Source organism: Vigna unguiculata, chromosome 7 (assembly GCF_004118075.2).
Source record: "Vigna unguiculata cultivar IT97K-499-35 chromosome 7, ASM411807v1, whole genome shotgun sequence".
Classification (NCBI taxonomy): Eukaryota; Viridiplantae; Streptophyta; class Magnoliopsida; order Fabales; family Fabaceae; genus Vigna; species Vigna unguiculata.
In genome coordinates, this window is record NC_040285.1 from 36,674,310 (window position 1) to 36,692,851 (window position 18,542).

Here is an 18,542-nt window from a genome sequence, read left to right on the forward strand (position 1 = left end):
AATAAAAATAACATTATTAATTGAACAAAAATATTAAAATGAAATAAAATTATTGAATAAAATTATAATACCAATAATAGTAATAATAAATATATTGTAAATTAAGAAAGATAATGCACATATAATTAAATATATTGACAAAATATAATTCTACAAATAGTTTTTGAATATCGTTAAAGAAATTTAAAATATTTAAACAAATCAACAAATAAGAACGTATGAATTCAAAATCTTGATTCACAATCAAAGAAATTTAAAATAATTAAGGAAATTTACTAATCGATAAAAAATCTTTATAAATTAAATATGTAATTATTAATTATAAATATATAAATTTAAAAGATTTCAAAACCTATGAAATAAAAAATAATTAATCCGTAGTTAGAAAATTAAAAACATTTAATAAAACTAATTGGTCAATTAATAAAAAAATTTAGAAATAGCATATAAATTGATTGTAAAAATAAATGTTTTAATCCTTGAAATATTCTCAATCCCATTTAAAAATAAATTAATTATCACTTTCAAAAGGTTAAATTGATACAAATTTAAAATAGAAATAACTAAATACAGCTTTATCATTTTGGTAAGATGAACAGCAAGAAATCATAAAAGTAAAAGTGGAATCGACCAATATTTTTGCAATAAACCCAATTTTTATAAAAGAGTAAGATAGCCTATTACCATATAACACTCTGGATATGTTAACATTCTATATCCTGATTTTACTTGTTACCATATAATACTCCCTTGAACCACAAATTTTGGCCAAATCTTGAAAAGATAACTTATTCACACAGTAAAATGCTTACTATACAAATAACGTTGTAAAATAATATTAAAACTGACATTGTAAATAAAATATAATAAATATATTCAATACATATTGATTCAAAATTTGTTGAGTAATAATTAAAGTAATAATTTATAATAAAATATATTTATCGATTCAAATAATAATAACAAAATAGATATTGTAATATTGTTATTTTAAATGCATAAATTATTTTTTGCAATATTATGATTGATATATTGTAAATGTATTCAATATATATGAAATTCAATAAAACTAATAAATCTATTATACAGTTATGAGAATAATAATTTAACTTGTGTACTTATTGATCTGGATATTCATGTAGTGATAAATATATTATTTAAATAATCATTTGGGTTATTGACAATAATAAATTTATATTAGCTAAATTATTCAATATAATCAATAACAATAACGTGATTAAGTAAATATGACATTGTAATATGTTTTTGTTATAATATTTGTTAGTTATTTTTTATATTTAAATATATATTTGTGTTAATTGAAAATAATCGGTTTATATTAGAAAAAATATTTTTTCTATAATTACCATGATATATTTTTGTTAGTTATTTTTTATATTTAATGTAGATTTGTGTTAATTGAAAATAATCAGTTTATATTAGGAAAAATATATTTCGTATAATTAACATGAAATGATATATTAGTTATTTTGTATTGTATAATTGATGATTAATTGTTATTATTTGACAACATTTAACTATTAATTATTCCAATATATTATTAATAGTGGTCAAATCATTATATTTTCAGAATCAATAAGATGGATTTGATTTTGGCGGCGAACAATACTTATTAGGTGTCTTTTCAATACTCTGCAGTTTGATTTGGTGGAGGCCCTTTAGATTTAGTAAATCAGTTTTCTAATACTATACTCAGTATGTCTATTAACTTGGTTCAGTATGTCTATTAATTTGGTTCAATGATAGTCTAATATTTTGTGTTAATTTGTTTACTGTAGATAGGTTATTTCATTGAAGTAGTTTTTTTTTTTTCGTTCCATTATAAAGTATTGTGAAATTAATTGAAATTAATTATAAATAGTTATTTTCATGATAACGTATGGTCAAATCAATTATAAATCTTTTTATTCAAATTTGACATTATTTATTATGAAGTGTCACTATGATTAACTATAATAAACTTATTTTACTTTGAATGCTTAAATTATATTTCTGTGATATTATGATTGATTTAGTAGTTATAAAAATAATAATTTACCTAGCATAAGATTAACTATTATAAAAAATTCCATTAATAAAAGAAATGTGTTATACAGTTATTAAAACGATTATTAGGTATAATTATAAAATGTATAATATTTTTTATTATAGAAATATCAATTAATTAAAGATTTGAAAAAGAATACATTTTTAATAATTATTTAAATTAAATAATCATTTACTTTGTATAATATAATATTACTTATTATAGAAGGGTCGATTAATAAGATAAATATACTCTACATTTAATAGCACAATTATTATAAATAATAATAAAATTAAGAGTTATATACTATATTAAAATAAATTGTATATTTTTTGTTATTGTTATAGTTAATAGTATATATCTGGTGCAATATGACCCGTAAACAATATATGATAAGTTTTTTTTATGTTTTTTGAAATCCTATTGTGATTCCATTGTAAACAATAATAATGGACCTTTTGTTTTAATTTGTTGTATTATTTTTATTGTATTTATTTGTAGTTATATAAGATAGCGGTTTTATTTTTTTTTTCAATAATTGAATCTATTTCTTTTAATTTGCAATAAGAAAATTGATATAACAATAATAATAACAATAACTTGTATAATATGAAAGTTTTTAAAGATATGAAAGATTTTGAATATAAATATTTATTATGTTTAACATAATTACAACAGAAATAAAATAAGAATTTAATGGTACATTTATTTAGCATATGATGAATTAAAATTCAATGCTAACCATGTAAGTATACAATCAACCAAGTCTAAACATCAAAGATAGCATTATCTCATACACCTTTGTTACTCAAACCACAATCTAAAATGTCTTCAACTGCCTTTAACCGTTTAGGTACCAAATTCAATCAATCGAAGGTAAATTCAACTCCTAGAACTATCGGTTGCAACAACCAATGAACACAAACACTTAAGTGACTATAAACACTAAAGAAGCATTACAAACCATAAATCATATAATGCCATGGTTAGGAAAAAAGTAACACGATAGCCAAAAAAAAAATTAAAATTGAACTACATGGATTGAGATTTAGTGTGGGAAACAATGATAATTGTTGTAGTGATCAAAATCATGTTGGCCACAATCAACAATATCAGCCTCACCCACAATTATTTCATCAAGATTTAATCTGCAGACAACGTCAACAAATGATATCAGTCCAAGAAGCTGCAAAACATGAAAAATCCTGAAAAATACACAATAAAATTTCGTCACCTAAACACATGCCAGAAATATTCAAAAACCATCTCCCAAAGAGGTTTTACACTTCCCGTGCATGAAAGCCATCAAACAGAAAGAAGAAAAGAAGAACAACCAAGAAGCAACTAAAAAGTTAATAAATTAAATAAATAGAAAGAAAAGTACATTCATCAAATGAAACAATAAATCGTAACATGTACCTTCTATGTGTTATTTTAACAACAAACACCATCTCCCCGGCATTTCAAATGGCTACAGAAAAAGAAAAATAAGCACACAGATAAATGAAACGCCTTTTCTTGAAGAGACATAAAAAAAAGGTTTTCTGCAAAGATCAAACATTTGAAAGCAAAATACATAAAACCCAAACCAAGATATGATATAGCTGTAAAATTGTAAAATGGTAAGGACAGAATTGGGAGACATGAAGCATAGAGAACAACACCATCAAGAAAAACATGTACAAAAATCAAGACAGAAACATAGACATCTTCATTTCAGTCATACTTTTTCTTCAATCCACAACCGTACACATTACAAAAAATCTTACCCTTTATTCAATCTACAACCATAGACATCAAAAAAGCAACTAAACACACAATAATGATATTAAAAACAAAAAATAGTAAATATACTTCATGAAAACAAAAGGTTTAAGTTTTTCTTCAAAACAATGAAAAAACAAAAGGTTCAAGCTTTTCTTCAAAACAATGAAAAAAGAAGAAGTAGAAAAAGTAGAAAACAAAAGTAGAAGAAGACCATGAAGGAGGAGAAAGAAAACTCAAGCTACTGACTTTAACCAACTATTAAAACGTACTAATCCAGAGGACACCATCTTCATCACAAAAAACCACAAAAAAATTAAACCTTTCATGATAAAAAGAAGAAGGAACACATAAGAATTAAAAGAAAAATAAATAACACCATAAAAAATAACAGAGAAATATGAACATAGCTTTCAATAAATACTAACCCACTGCTACAACATATTTAACAGAAAACAAATTACAAAAACATAACCTTTTATAAAGAAGAAGGACCACAAAAGAAGTAAAAAAAATAACACAATGAAGAACAACAAACAAATCTCAAAAACAAACCACAAATAGACGAAAAAAAGAAAAGAAAAGAAGACCACCAACAATAACATCATCATCCTCACTCATTCTTTTTGTTCAAAAATACTTTCTAAAAACGAAAAGTTGAACCTTTTCTTCAACCCACAGTAATAGATGTATCAAGTATAAAAAAATAAATACAACAACAACAAAACATGTTCAAGATTTTGTTAAAAAATACCTTCTAAAAATAAAAACATCAGCGTTTTCTTCAAAACGAAACACATTGCAAAAATTAAATCTTTCACGAAGTAAACAAAAAAATAATAGAACAACAACAACAACAACAACAAACAGAACAAAAAAAAACTTAAGTTGGTATGAGGAAGAAGAAAGAAGAAGGATTGAAGAAGAAGAATAAGGAATACGAAAGAAGAAAAAAGAAATTACCTCGACGAAGTTGATTGCCTCGGAGAAGAAGATCCTACCGATTGCCTTGCAAAAATTAAATCTTTCACAAAGTAAAAAAAATAACAGAGTAAGAAGAAGAAAGAAAAAAGATCCTTGAAGAAAAAAGAATAAATTAAGAAATAGAAGTAAAAAGAATAAATTAAGAAATAGAAGAAAAAATGACCTACACCAACCAAAACTTCTGTCAATCAACAAAAATAAATAGAAAAAAAACTTAAGTTGGTATGAGGAAGAAGGAAGAAGAAGGATTGAAGAAGAAGAAGGAAAACAGAAGAAGAAGAAGAAGAAGAAGAAGGAAAATAGAAGAAGAAGAAGAAGGAAAACGAAAGAAAAAAAAATTACCTCGACGAAGTTGATTGCTTGGGAGAAGAAAACCCTACTGTCAACGTTCAACAACAACAAACCGGAAATTAAAAAAAAAACGAAAACCTAACTTGATATGAAGAAGAAGAAAGAAGAAGGATTGAAGAAGAAAAAAGCTAACCTGAAGAAAGGTGATTGCCTTGGAGAAGAAGGATGCTGCTGACAACGTCAATCAATATTTAAAAAAGATAACCACATCAAAAAGACAAAAATACCCTCAATTTCAACCACGTGTCAATAAATTAAAATGTCTATTTCAGTAATTTACCTACACTAAGAATTTCTTAGATATATAGTAGATTAGACATGAACAGTAAATTAGGCGTGAAAAAGCAGCAACACAATGGTGTGCAAATTTCTAATTATATATGACACAAAAATGCACTTGGAGAGATTTCCTCCACCTCGCTCATAATTTCTATAACAAGGAATGCAATTAGACTGAAAAGGTAATTTCAAGATTATCCTTAATAATTATCTAAAAGTCTTTATTTGTTTTTAAATATTAATTAAAAACAGAAACTAGAGCATTATCCACATTTATTATTATAGTTATTATATTTAGATACGTGAAATTGAATACCCTTGATTTTAAAAGGAGTCTATAAATTGAAGAATAGAAAAAAAATTAGGAATTATGGGATTTAATTAAAATAATTTACTTATAGCCTTAAACATAAATAATTAAAAATAAAAGCTCGAAATTCAAGAAAAAAAGACATTAATACTGAATTTTGTTGACAAATATCCTAAACTCCTTAATAAAAAAATTAAATTTTATACACTTAATTTAAAGATAATTTTTAAGTAAATTATAATAATATATTGCTTTTCAATATAAATTCCAAGATGATATTTGATTTTTTTAATTAAATTAATTAAATGTTCATGTTAGACATTCTTATGTAATTTGACATTTTATAGTGATATTCTAAATTCCATCTATCATTATTATTATTAAAAGTAAAAATAATAAAAATAATCATCCGTGAAATTGAATTCATGATCAAATAATAGATAACTAGTATCCTTTTTTTTTTTACCAGAAAAGAATTATATATATATATATATATAAAGTTTTTTAAGTTGTGTTATCTTATTACAAAAACATTTATTTATTGTAAACATCATAGATTAAACTTAACAAAATTTAATTAACTTTCCTGTTTAGTAATCAAAGTACTCTTATATAGAGTGACTACAAAGTTACATCAGGTCCAAAGTTTTGATTTTAATCAAGCATAAATTTAAATTTGTAATCAAGCATCATACTCTAACAGATCTATAATATGTTGTTCAGATCTCCATATTCATTTAATGTTACACCTTTGTGCTGCATTTAATCTAGTTGGTATTTCAAGGTTGTCTGTAAATTTATTAAAGGTTGTATGAGACATTCTTCACTAATTTCCTATATAACATAACAAGCACTAGATCAAATCTGATATAGTTAGATTATCTTGACAAGAAACAAAACACTTGACTAACATCCCTTATATATTAGAAGTTGATATTCTTATTATGAAAAGAAATTCAAACTAACGTTAGAAGACAAAACATAATAAATCTTTCTATTTATTAAACTCATATTAGTCTACATAAATTATTTGCTCGAAATTACAAGAAATTTTTAACTACATATTTCTATAATAACATATCTTTATAATGAGTTAAACATTCCATTCATCGTCTTTTAAGAATCCAAATTTATCTATTTTAAATTGGAGAGTGTTATATATATATATATATATATATATATATATATATATATATATATATATATATATATATATTTGATTAATTGGTTAATTGATGAAAAATAATTCATTCATTTATTCTTTTAATTATAAAATTATTTATATTATATTACTTGTATTTGTTTATGTTTAAATTTTTTATCGAAATTTTTATAAAAAATTTAAAATGAAAAATGAAAAATGAAAAATAATTTATTCATAAGTTAAAATATATAAATTAATTTTAAGATAGGAAAAACCTTTTTTTTTTTAAATTATCTATATCTCCTTGTGAAAAAAACTCAATTAAACATGTTTAGCGTCAAATTTTTTTCTAGTATGACATGCTAATTTCGATTTAAATGCAAGTTATATTTGGGATTAATTTAAACGTACATCATAACTGTGATTAATAGTTTGAAATAACTATGTCAAAATTAATTTTATCAAACTAAATATTTCTATACTTGTTCTCAATGGTGATATATCTTAATTTGAAGAGAATCAAAATAATATATTTAAAATAAACACAATATTAATGTTTAATCTTGTTTAAGTAGCTTGACTTGCTTCATTGACTTGACATGCATCAAGAAAAGTAGAATGCCACCACGTGTTTTGTGGTCAATTGTATGGATTGAATCAACAATCCAGCGCTCCCAACTTCGCATTTTTACACAACCAAACTAAATACAATAGTAACAACGTCACGACATGGCCCGTCTTTCCTTCAAACATGCTCTCCTCTTCATATTTCTTATCTTTACCACTGTCCACGCAACAGATGTTCCTATTTTCCTTCGCCAAAATTGCACAACCAACGAAACCTTCACCTCCAACACCACTTTCCAAGTCAACCTCAGCACCCTCTTGTCTTTTCTATCCAACTCCACCCGAAACACCGAATTTCGCAACGCCACCGTATCCGGCGGAAGCCCCTCCGACACAGTTTACGGTCTCTTCCTCTGCCGCGGCGACGTGCCCCCTCAACTTTGTCAACAGTGTGTCCTGAACGCGACCCAAAGACTCAGCAATCAAAACACAGATACATGCAAGTTTGCAAAAAGCGCTATAATTTGGTACGACGAATGTTTGGTTCGATATTCCAACAGGGACTTTTTCTCCACGGTGGAGACGAGACCCAGAATGCGTCTGCGGAACACCGCCAACATTTCCGACACAAAAAGCTTCTTGCGCTTGTTGTACACCACCTTGAATGAAACCGCAGACGAGGCAGCGAATTCTTCTAACGGTGCTAAGTTATACGCCACAAAACAAGCTAAGATCTCTGGGTTTCAGACCCTCTATTGTCTGACTCAGTGCACACCGGATTTGTCACCCCAAGATTGCAGAAAGTGTCTCAGTGATGTGATAGGGGATCTTTCATGGTGTTGTCCTGGAAGCCAAGGAGGAAGAGTTTTGTATCCAAGTTGTAACTTTAGGTATGAGCTCTATCCTTTCTACAGAATGGATTCTCCGCCACCTGAAGCAAATGTTAGTCCAACAACTTCTACCATCAAAAAAGGTATTGCTACATATTACAGTTCTTTAAAGTGTTTTAGAGTTATGAATTGAAACTAGAACAACATGCGAATAAATGATTTAGGTCAGATTAGGTTAACAAGGAAAAAAAACACAAGTAATGTGGTAGATTACGGACTCATGTATTAACGTTACAATTAACTGAACTTAATGATCTGTTTTTCTGTCTTTAGGTGAAGCAGGAAAAAGAGGCGTCTCATCAGAGATAGCAACTGCAACTTTTGTTTCAATTAGTGTGACTTGGCTGTGGTGGGTATTTGGTTCTTAAGTGGAAAGAGCAGGGAAGAAGAATCGTTTCAAGTTTCTGCAGATACGCAAACAAAAAGTCTTGAAACCAAGAATCGCTGCAGACATTTATACTTCAATAAGCTCTGGACAGAGCAAGACTATTGCTTCTAATTATACAGAGATGCCTTAACAAAAAGAGTTTCTCATTCTGATGTAACTTGAAAACAATTAATCATATTGTAGAGAGTACTCGATCTTGTTATCCTACTGAATTAGGGGTAATTTGGCAACTATTTTCTTCTTTGTCATATAATTTATAGGATCATTTTGGTATGGGATAGTTTGATAACTAGAAAATAATATTTAGAACACTCAAATATAACAACTTTTTTTAAGAGAAATTCAATTAAAAGTAATCAAATTTATGAAGTAAAATATTTAAAATTTGATGAAGCCTAGTAATATTTGTTTAAAATTGAAAATAAAATAAAATCAGACTAAATGTAAAGGGGCGTTATTTTGCATATCTTGTTAGTTGATTTTTTTAAGGCCATGTTGTTTTAAATGGATGGAAAATTATCTTTTAACAAATTATTGTTTTTTTTACAAATTTGATAAAATTTTCATAAATAAAATTCAATAGATTAATTTTTTATTTTTTAACTAAAATGAAGTAATAAAGTAATACATTTTTTATTTAAAGAAGTAGTTTATCAAAGTTTGTTAAATTTTGTTTGTTAAACTATGTGAAAGGAAGAGCATATGCCAATTTAAAGGATTTTTTTTTTTTGTTTTTTTTTAATTGATTTACAGGTGAAGGAGAGAGTGAAAATGCAGGATTCATCCTTCATGCCATATTCCCTCATGCAAAGAGATTTGGGGTAAAGATTTATTTTTACAAAAACATTCTCATTTAAAATTATTTGTCTATCATGGACACTACCACTCTTTACTATTCTATGGTTTACATTTTTCCTTCAGAGCTTAAGTATGTTCATTATACAAATATGCACTATTTTTTTTTTCTAATTTCTATGATCAATATTTAGACACATACTCTATTTGTAAAATGTATTTCTCACTATCCTAATTTTAAAAGATAAAAAATGTTTTCGAATTAAATATTAATTATATCATAAAAAAGTAGCTTTTTTTCTTCACAATAATCATTAATATCTAAATATTTCTTTTTCAAAAAATAAGGGATTATTTAAAAATAAATATTTTTTTTTCAAAATTAATGAATAATAATGTTAAAAGAAATTAACTCATCTAAAATTCATTTCATATTTTTAACATCAAGAACAATTTAATATTTTTTATTTTTTATTTATTAAATTTTTTTATCTATCACTTCAATCAAATCACTTATAAATTTTCACTGACTTCACTTCTTAATCTATTCAAAAATCAGATTCAAATCTCTTAAAAGAAACAATATTAATTTCATTCTCAAATTATCCCAATTTTTTCCTTTTTCCCTCCTCTAAATCGATCTATAAAAAAGAACACACCTTTAACACAAAAAATTATTTAAAAGATGTAATTTATGCAGGTTTAATAAAGATTGGTTGTATTATTCATTAGCAACTTAATAAACTTCTGAAAGGTAGCGGGCATACTATTTTGGCCAATGTTCATAAAGATTGAAATATTTTTCTTATTTTTATTTGTTTCTTTTCATTTAAATAAAAACACGCCAAATAAGTATAAAGTATTATCAGTACACTGCCTCCCAAACATAACTAATGTTTAAAGATATTTCTCACATTAAAAAGTTAAGCATTTCAAGAAAAAAAAAATTATTTGGTGACAAATTTAATAAAATATGTGTTCTTTCTATTAATAAATTTATTATTAAAATTTTTCAAGACAACGTAATTACTAGAGGACAATATTAGATTCCATACTTAAATTTCTCATACAAAAAATGAAAATAAGTTATTTTTGGATAAATGTTTTTAGAAAATAAAACCATAAATTCTTATCCATGTGAGAAAAAAAAAAATGTGTAGAGGCGTTTGTCATTTGACTGTTCTCTACTCCTACTTCAAAGATAACGCGATCCAGAACACAAGGACATAGGTCATAAAAATCGAATTATTTGTAACCTAATTTTACTTGGGTATATTTATATACGAGTTTCTGGTAATTATTTTTTTTAAACTCTTTGTATAAATTAAAACTTACATATAAAATATAAAAATAAAAAAAATAATTACTTTTTTAAAGTAATTAATATATATGCTGATTCCATACGAGTTTTTGGTTTTTATTTCTCCCTTTCACAAAAAAGTTTAGAAGAAACTTGTGGAAACATGCCAATCCGTGGCTAATTAAATTATTTTTAAGATATTTAATGGTCTTTGACTTCAGCTCACATCTAAGTCTTCTCGTTTGCCATCTTTCTCAACAATTGATCCTTTCTTTTTCGTCATCATGGCCAACGAAACCGAACCCTCATTTGTCCTCACACCAAATTATTTCCACCACCTATGCTTAAAATGATTGGACACAGACTTTGCTTCTTTTTTTCTTTTATTTTTTCGTGTGTTTGTGAACGTAGAAATTCTTTTTCATTTTACTATTCAAACCCCTTCCCTCTATGTATGTACTGACGTCACTGTTTACCCTGATCCAGAAGCACTAGGTTCTCAAACAAACTATTACAAACATAAACATAGGAAAAACAATAATTCACGAACTGCAAATCCTTCTCTAAACCAACATCACCAACATGCCTCATTCCAACTACTCAGCAATTCCCTCAGTTTTCTTCTTCCTCTTCAGTTCCTTCTTCTTTTCAACCAAAGCAACGCCAATATACAGTTCCCATGTCTGCACACACTCTACCACAAACCAACCAAACACCACATTCCAAACCAACCTCAACCTCCTCCTCTCTTCCCTTTCTTCCAAGGCCACCGAAGCCACCCAATTCTACAAAACAACAATTGCCACCGAAACCCCCAACTCCGTCAAGGGCCTCTTCCTCTGCCGCGGCGACACCCTCGCCGCCGCCTGCCACGACTGCGTCACCGCTGCAGCAGCGGACCTAAAGCGCCGGTGCCCGGTTGATAAGGAGGCCATAATCTGGTACGACGTGTGCATGGTACGCTACTCCAACCAATACCTCAACAACATCGTACCCGGAGTGGACATGTCTGATTCCAAAAACGTGACTGGCATTAACCTTGACCGATTCAACGAGCTGCTTGCGGGATTGCTGAATTCCCTGGCAACGAAAGCTAAGAATTCGGAAAATAAGAAATTTGCGACAGGGGAAGTGAACCTCACGCGTTCGGTGACCCTTTATGGGTTAGTGCAGTGCACGCCAGATTTGTCATTGTTCGATTGCAGGATGTGTTTTAGCAGCGCCATTGCGTCTGTTCCGAATTGCTGTGATGGGAAACGAGGGGCAAGAGTGTTGCTTCCTGGATGCAATATCAGATATGAAGTGTATCCATTTTACAGCAGCAATAACAACACATTGACCCCACCGATTGTGAAACCTCGTCCTTCAGGTACAGAGTTAGTAAGTAGTAAATTGTGCTTATTTGATTTTGAGGAGTGAGTGATTGAATTGTATTGACGTTTGCCCAGGACGGAGTGGTGTTGAAGTGATTCTTACATTTGTTATCCCTGTTGTTGCTGCGATGGTGCTTTTCGCTTTTGGGATATGTACTGTCATGAGAAAGCAAGCAAAGAGTGTGATACAATTGTGGAAGCAAACGGTAACAAAACTTGAATTCTTGGATTCCAATTTAAGTAATTGTTTGATAGTTTCGTGTTGTGGTCGATGTTGCTGACTGTTTGATTTTGGGGTTGAAAAACAGAATTATTCTGAGGTGTAGATGAGACTGATGCTGCAAAGAATAGCAAAGGTTGGAGACAAGAGATAGTAATGGGAATGCAATATTGTTAATGCTGAATATTTGAATTTTATGTGCTTAATTAGGAAGGACGTAATGCAAAACAACCTTGATTATTGATATCGGATAGATAGTGCAGTGGTTAGGAAGTTGTATTAGTAATCATCAATTTTTATTTTTATTTATCTTGGTGAGTTTTTATTATATATATATATATATATATATTTTTTTTTTTGATATAAAATTCACTACCCATTAAGAAATGGGCCATTAAATTCTTCAAATGTTGGTGAAGAATTCATTAATAATCAATGTGTTCATCTGAAATTTGCAATTATAAAATGAGAATATGCATTCCGTATAGGAATAAATAGGTAAATAACCATGTTGGATTCTTATAAATTCAGATATATCACACACAAAACAAAGAAAAAAAATAGAAATAAAAACGGTTCAAACTGATATATTTAAGGGGTGAACTTGAAATATACTTCATAAATCATAAAAAAAAAAGAACATATAATGAATATGGAAAACATAATCACAACATTAAGACTTGCTATAAAAATCAAACTCAGAACTTTTGTAATTCACTTATGTAATCTGCATAAAAATTTGTTTTTTTCTTGATTCATAAAATATATATAATTTGATTTATTATTCAACAGCAAATTATATACTAAAAAATTAGTTATACATTTTACCGCGAATTATTTAGAGATGCATTTTTACTTTTAAAGATACAGTAACTAAATTGATTAATCATTATTTAAAATTTCAAGATTTATTTGCAATTATTAATTATTTATTGTTATTATTATTAGTGATTCGTTTTTTTTTGAATTTTAAAAAATATAAATATTTTTTTTTATTTTTGTAGATACTTTTTTTATTAAAACTATTTATTTTAGTTTAAAAAAAATTAGATAAATCAAACAGTTAAATTTAACAAAAATATTATTAAATAACAAAAATATAAAATAGTCATTTTTAATTAAAAAACTAATTATTTATTAAATGATAAAATTAAGAATCAAAATGTGAACATAATGAAATATAAATAATTTTTACTTTTAGACATTTAATAACTAATTAATTTTCTTTCAAAAGGTGTAATTTATACTTTTATTTTTTATTTTTTTAAATGCCATCACTCTGTTATAAATTTAATAGACCGATAAGATATGTAAATATTACAAAATTTATAATAAAAAGTGGGAAATAGTGCAAATAAAATTGGTGAAATGATAATAATTAAATAATAAAATATACTGTAAAGGCAAATCTAAATTCATTATGCTGGACAAGTTTAAAAACACAGTTGCCAATTTAATTATTTGTTGAGCTTTCACAATTTTTTAAAAAAGGAAAATATATTTTGTCAACACAAGGATTTTTTTTAGATAAAAAGGGGTTCAATAAGAACAACATAGGTTGAACACGGATTGAAGAGGTGAATAATCAATTTTTGAAGACCAACAAACTACTCTCCACTTCAATAATGCATATTCGTGGTATCTGTTCCTTCTACCATCTAAACAAAACCAACATTAGATATTATAAAAGAGATGAATAATGTTGAGAATGGTATTAACAAAATTAAATTTTTATTTTTTTAACTAAAATAAAATAATAAAATTATTTTTTTACCTAAATAAGAAAATTTGTTAAAACTTTGTTAAATTTTTTTTATCAACCATTAATAATTCAAAAATCAATAATCTATATTAAATTATATCAAAAAAATAAAAGGAGTAGAAAAATGAAAATCATAATATAAGTTTTGACAAAAATAAGAAAATAAAGTATTAGTGGCACATATACTTAGGACGTAAAAAATTTGTTCCAATATATCATTTTTATTGTTATTATTTTTGTTAAAATAATTATATATTAATAATCAAATTTTGATAATTTTCTTTTTAACTTGAGGTATTGTTTTTTAATTGATTTAAAAATAAAAAAATTAAAAATTAAAAAACAATTTAAAAAATAACACCTCAAATTAAAGTTGTTTTCAAATGTTAAAAAAATCAATTATTTTAAGACTGAACAGAAGAAGTTTCAGATTAAAACACATTGACTTGTCGCAAGCAAGCATTTGTGGTGGTGGTTCCCTTTTGACGTGAAGACTCGCGTCTCCTCAGTAAACACACCTTCGTCATCTATCAAACATGTTGAAAGATTAAACGCAACAACAGAATCTATTTCCATAGAAAAGAAAAAAACAGTTAGTTATTGCTTACCTCACTGATTCTCTCCGAGATGTGCATCTTGAAATCCTCTTCAACCCACTTGCTTATAATTCTCTCCCTGTTTCTGTTCCTAATCTGTGCAAGTGAAGCTGCACCGACATATACCATCCATGCCTGCACAGATGAATCCTTTTACCTACCCAACACAACATTTCAAACCAACTTGAACCTCCTTCTCTCATCCCTCGTCTCCAACGCCACCCTCCACGACGGTTTCTACCGCACCACCATCTCTCTCGGAGCCCCCGGAGAGGTCAAGGGACTCTTCCTCTGCCGCGGCGATGTCACCCCCTCCGGGTGTCACGACTGCGTCGCCGCCGCTACAAAAAAGATCACACAGTTCTGCACCAACCAGACAGAGTCCATTATCTGGTACGACGAGTGCATGCTGCGCTACTCCAACAACTCCCGCCTCAACGACGTAGTCCCTCGGTTTAACTTGTTCAATGTGCAAAGCGTCCCTGAGTCGGACCACTCACAGTTCAACAAAATTCTTGTCTCCACGTTGAATGATGCGAAACAAGAAGCCCTCAATTCGGGGAAAAATTTTGCTACAAAAGAAGCGAATGTCACGAGCTCAATGAAGCTCTACACACTGGTCCAATGCACGCCCGATTTGTCCACTTCTTTATGCACCATGTGCTTCGAAAGCGCCATCAGTGCCATTCCTAATTGCTGTGACGGCAAACAAGGTGCACAGTCTCTGCTTCCGGGTTGTAATGTTAGATATGAATTGTACCCGTTTTACAATGTTTCCTCTGTCTCCACACAACCACAGTTTTTCTCTCCATCTTCAGGTATCAAATACAGTTCCTTGATTAATTTTTTGTTGCTGGGCTGTCTTAGAAAGCGATGAACCTGTGCAGGGAGAAGCAGAATTTCTGTAATTGTAATTGTGGCGATTGTTGTCCCAATTGTTGTTGCGGCTGTACTTTTCATTGTTGGCGTCTGCTTCCTACGTAAGAGGGCAAGCCAAAGATACATTAATTCTTTGGGCCAGGATTCAAGTAATCTCTCTTTCTCGGTCAAGGTGATTGTATTGTATAGTTTGTTTCTCTTGACTTTAATTTGGTTGCTGATTATTTCTGTCTTTGTTTGCTGTGTAGTTGTGGATGATCTTACTGATGTGGAGTTCCTGCAATTTGACTTGGCTACAGTTGAAGCTGTCACAAACAGATTCTCGGATGAGAACAAGATTGGCCATGGCGGATTTGGGGTGGTTTATAAGGTATGAAACATGTTTGTGCTAAATTCAGATAACACATAATTCATTTTATGATAAAGTGATTAATTGGTCTATTCCAATGATTGTTTTTAGGGTGTCCTCCCTAACGGACATGAGATAGCTGTGAAGAGGTTGTCAGCAACCTCCTTGCAGGGTGCAATAGAGTTCAGGAACGAAGCTTCCCTTGTAGCCAAACTTCAGCATAGAAATTTAGTGAGACTTTTAGGATTTTGCTTGGAGGGGCAGGAGAAAATCCTTATCTATGAATACATACCAAACAAAAGCCTTGATCACTTTCTATTTGGTATGTACTTTTTCTACTCCTTTGTTACCTGATGTCTCAATAAGTGTAGTGATTGATTTCGATAAATAGACTGATATGATACCTCACAAGCAGAATCATTTCATTGTATTCACATGATGATACCTTTATCCTTATTAAACAGCAGTCATGTTGAAGGGAGTTAATAGTTGTATTGTCGGAAATTTTAGTAACTTTCCTATTGATAATATAGTTATTTCATTTTTGCAAACATTGTAGACCCTGTCAAGCAAAGAGAGTTAGATTGGTCAAAACGCTACAAGATTATAGTTGGCATTGCCAGAGGAATTCTTTATTTACACGAAGATTCCCAGCTTAGAATTATACACCGCGATCTAAAAGCCAGTAATGTTTTACTGGATGAAAATATGAATCCAAAGATTTCAGATTTTGGTTTGGCAAAAATTTTTCAGGCAGATCAGACTCAAGTAAATACAGGAAGAATTGTTGGGACATTGTAAGTCTAATGTCTATGTTTCATCTTGTCTTATGTTTTAGCAGGAAAAAAAAGTATTTCCTTTCCAAAAAGTTTATTGTTCATTTCCAATCAAGGGGACTATATTGTTGCTTTTTCAGTGGCTACATGCCTCCGGAATACGCAATGCGTGGACAATTTTCGGTGAAATCAGATGTGTTCAGTTTCGGTATCTTAGTTTTGGAGATTGTGAGTGGCAAGAAGAATACTGATTTATATCAATCGAAACACGCCGATGACCTCTTAAGTCTTGTGAGTATAAATAATAGTACTTTTTTTCTTCCACTCTTCCGGTACCAAACTTATAGCTTCAATGCTCAGTTACACACTATTTCAGTGGGTGAGGAAATGAGACATTCCTAGTTTAAATACTAACATTAAACTACTACAGGCTTGGAAGCATTGGACGGAACAAACACCTATGGAGTTTGTGGATCCAACTCTGCGAGGTTCTTATTCAAGAAATGAAGTAAATAGATGCATCCATGTTGGTTTATTGTGTGTACAGGAGAGTCCATCTCACAGACCATCAATGGCCACCATTGCACTTATGCTGAACAGTTATTCAGTTACCATGTCAGTGCCCCGACAACCAGCATCTTTCCTACGTGCTAGAAGTCCTAACGGAGGGCCTGACTCTGATCAGTCCACCACCAACCAGTCTACCACCAGTTCAATTCCATGGTCTGTGAATGAAGTATCCATTACGGAATTATACCCTCGCTAAAGGATTGTGTTTCATGTTTTCTACAATCAATCCAGTGTACCAACAAGTCTTTTCAAACTATGGTGTTACTTTCAAACGTACCTAGGATATACATAGTAAACCTAAATGGCTCAAAAGGTTCTGTCTAATATACTTCATGCTGGATGAAGATGTAGACCAATCTTGTTTTTGAAGCACAAGGTTAATTCCCAGATGGATTCTTGTTTCTTGCCGCATTATACTGGTTAAAGGAAGTGCTTCCAAATGCAAGTATCTAGTTCTCCAATACTGCAACAGATCACTTCAAATTATGATTGTGACGTAAACTGTGTCTGGACTGAGAATTTATGCATGCTATAGTTCCAGAATATGAACCTATATATAGTTTTGACTGTTGCCCCTGTCTTTCAAAGAGCCGTGCTTTGTGCAAGGAAAGTGAGGTTGCCCATTCTAATGGTGGGGCATACTAGAAGTTTGAATATTCAGGACTCACTGTTCATTTTTTAGGATACATTTCAGTGTAGTACGAGTTTGAATCAACTATTTATTGAAAGAATGTCTCTATCACGTTCCGTTTGGATTTTAAGATGCACTTATGAAGACCGAAAACACTGAATGTAAAAAACGAGATCAAAATCACGAAAAACAAAGTAAATGGATGTTAAACTTTCCCCTGCAAAGTACAAAAATTTGCAAAGAAAGTAATAATAATAATATATATATATATATATATATATATATATATATATATATATATATATATATATATATATTGAAACAAATATATTAAACTAATCACATCATATTAATTACAATTTTTTATAAATTTTATTTCATTTTTCTTCATAATTTTATGATTTTTTTTCTTAATCTAAACAATTTCATTTTTTACTTTTTTTTTTACATCAACTACTCAAATCCATCATTTAATTCAATAACAATTTGGTTTTAACCTTGTTAAGCACTGTACCGTCGACACCAACATGAATGTATCTAATGAAAATTTAAGCTGTGGATTTTCTT

At 29.1% G+C, this 18,542-nt stretch overlaps 2 protein-coding genes and 1 long non-coding RNA gene across 6 annotated transcripts; 2 read left to right on the forward strand and 1 right to left on the reverse strand.

The window, feature by feature from the left end:
• Nucleotides 1–2,756: 2,756 nt before the first annotated feature.
• Nucleotides 2,757–5,292, reverse strand: LOC114191848. Of its 3 annotated transcripts, none has more exons than XR_003606026.1 (4): nucleotides 5,280–5,292; nucleotides 5,138–5,174; nucleotides 4,775–4,835; nucleotides 2,757–3,518 (listed from the first exon to the last, which is right to left on the reverse strand). It is a non-coding gene; the product is annotated as an uncharacterized LOC114191848 (long non-coding RNA). The 3 variants fall into 3 exon arrangements; XR_003606027.1 differs by lacking the exon at nucleotides 5,280–5,292 and having other exon boundaries at nucleotides 2,757–3,195; nucleotides 3,282–3,518; nucleotides 5,138–5,228; XR_003606025.1 differs by lacking the exon at nucleotides 5,280–5,292 and having other exon boundaries at nucleotides 5,138–5,228.
• A 2,281-nt stretch (nucleotides 5,293–7,573) lies between these two features.
• LOC114191843 (cysteine-rich receptor-like protein kinase 10) lies at nucleotides 7,574–18,105 on the forward strand. 2 transcript variants are annotated; one of them, XM_028081267.1, is made up of 7 exons: nucleotides 7,574–8,419; nucleotides 15,658–15,798; nucleotides 15,898–16,019; nucleotides 16,110–16,320; nucleotides 16,558–16,795; nucleotides 16,915–17,065; nucleotides 17,205–18,105. In XM_028081267.1, exons 1-7 carry the CDS (start codon nucleotides 7,609–7,611, stop codon nucleotides 17,538–17,540), a joined length of 2,010 nt encoding a protein of 669 aa, XP_027937068.1. In that variant the 5' UTR covers nucleotides 7,574–7,608; the 3' UTR covers nucleotides 17,541–18,105. The 2 variants fall into 2 exon arrangements, with proteins under 2 accessions (XP_027937068.1, XP_027937067.1); XM_028081266.1 differs by lacking the exon at nucleotides 7,574–8,419 and adding an exon at nucleotides 14,633–15,588.
• On the forward strand, nucleotides 11,256–12,740 carry LOC114191844 (cysteine-rich receptor-like protein kinase 25). Its single transcript, XM_028081268.1, has 3 exons — nucleotides 11,256–12,188; nucleotides 12,268–12,398; nucleotides 12,501–12,740. The coding sequence occupies exons 1-3, from the start codon at nucleotides 11,402–11,404 to the stop codon at nucleotides 12,516–12,518; spliced, it is 936 nt and encodes a 311-aa protein (XP_027937069.1). The 5' UTR covers nucleotides 11,256–11,401; the 3' UTR covers nucleotides 12,519–12,740.
• Nucleotides 18,106–18,542: the final 437 nt, after the last annotated feature.

Coding starts and splice junctions, on each gene's coding strand:
- LOC114191843 (XM_028081267.1), top strand. CDS start 7,609: ATGGCCCGTCTTTCCTTCAAACATGCTCTCCTCTTCATATTTCTTATC. Junction 16,796..16,914: donor GGAAGAATTGTTGGGACATT/GTAAGTCTAATG, acceptor TTGCTTTTTCAG/TGGCTACATGCCTCCGGAAT. Junction 17,066..17,204: donor CCGATGACCTCTTAAGTCTT/GTGAGTATAAAT, acceptor AAACTACTACAG/GCTTGGAAGCATTGGACGGA.
- LOC114191844 (XM_028081268.1), top strand. CDS start 11,402: ATGCCTCATTCCAACTACTCAGCAATTCCCTCAGTTTTCTTCTTCCTC. Junction 12,189..12,267: donor TGTGAAACCTCGTCCTTCAG/GTACAGAGTTAG, acceptor ACGTTTGCCCAG/GACGGAGTGGTGTTGAAGTG.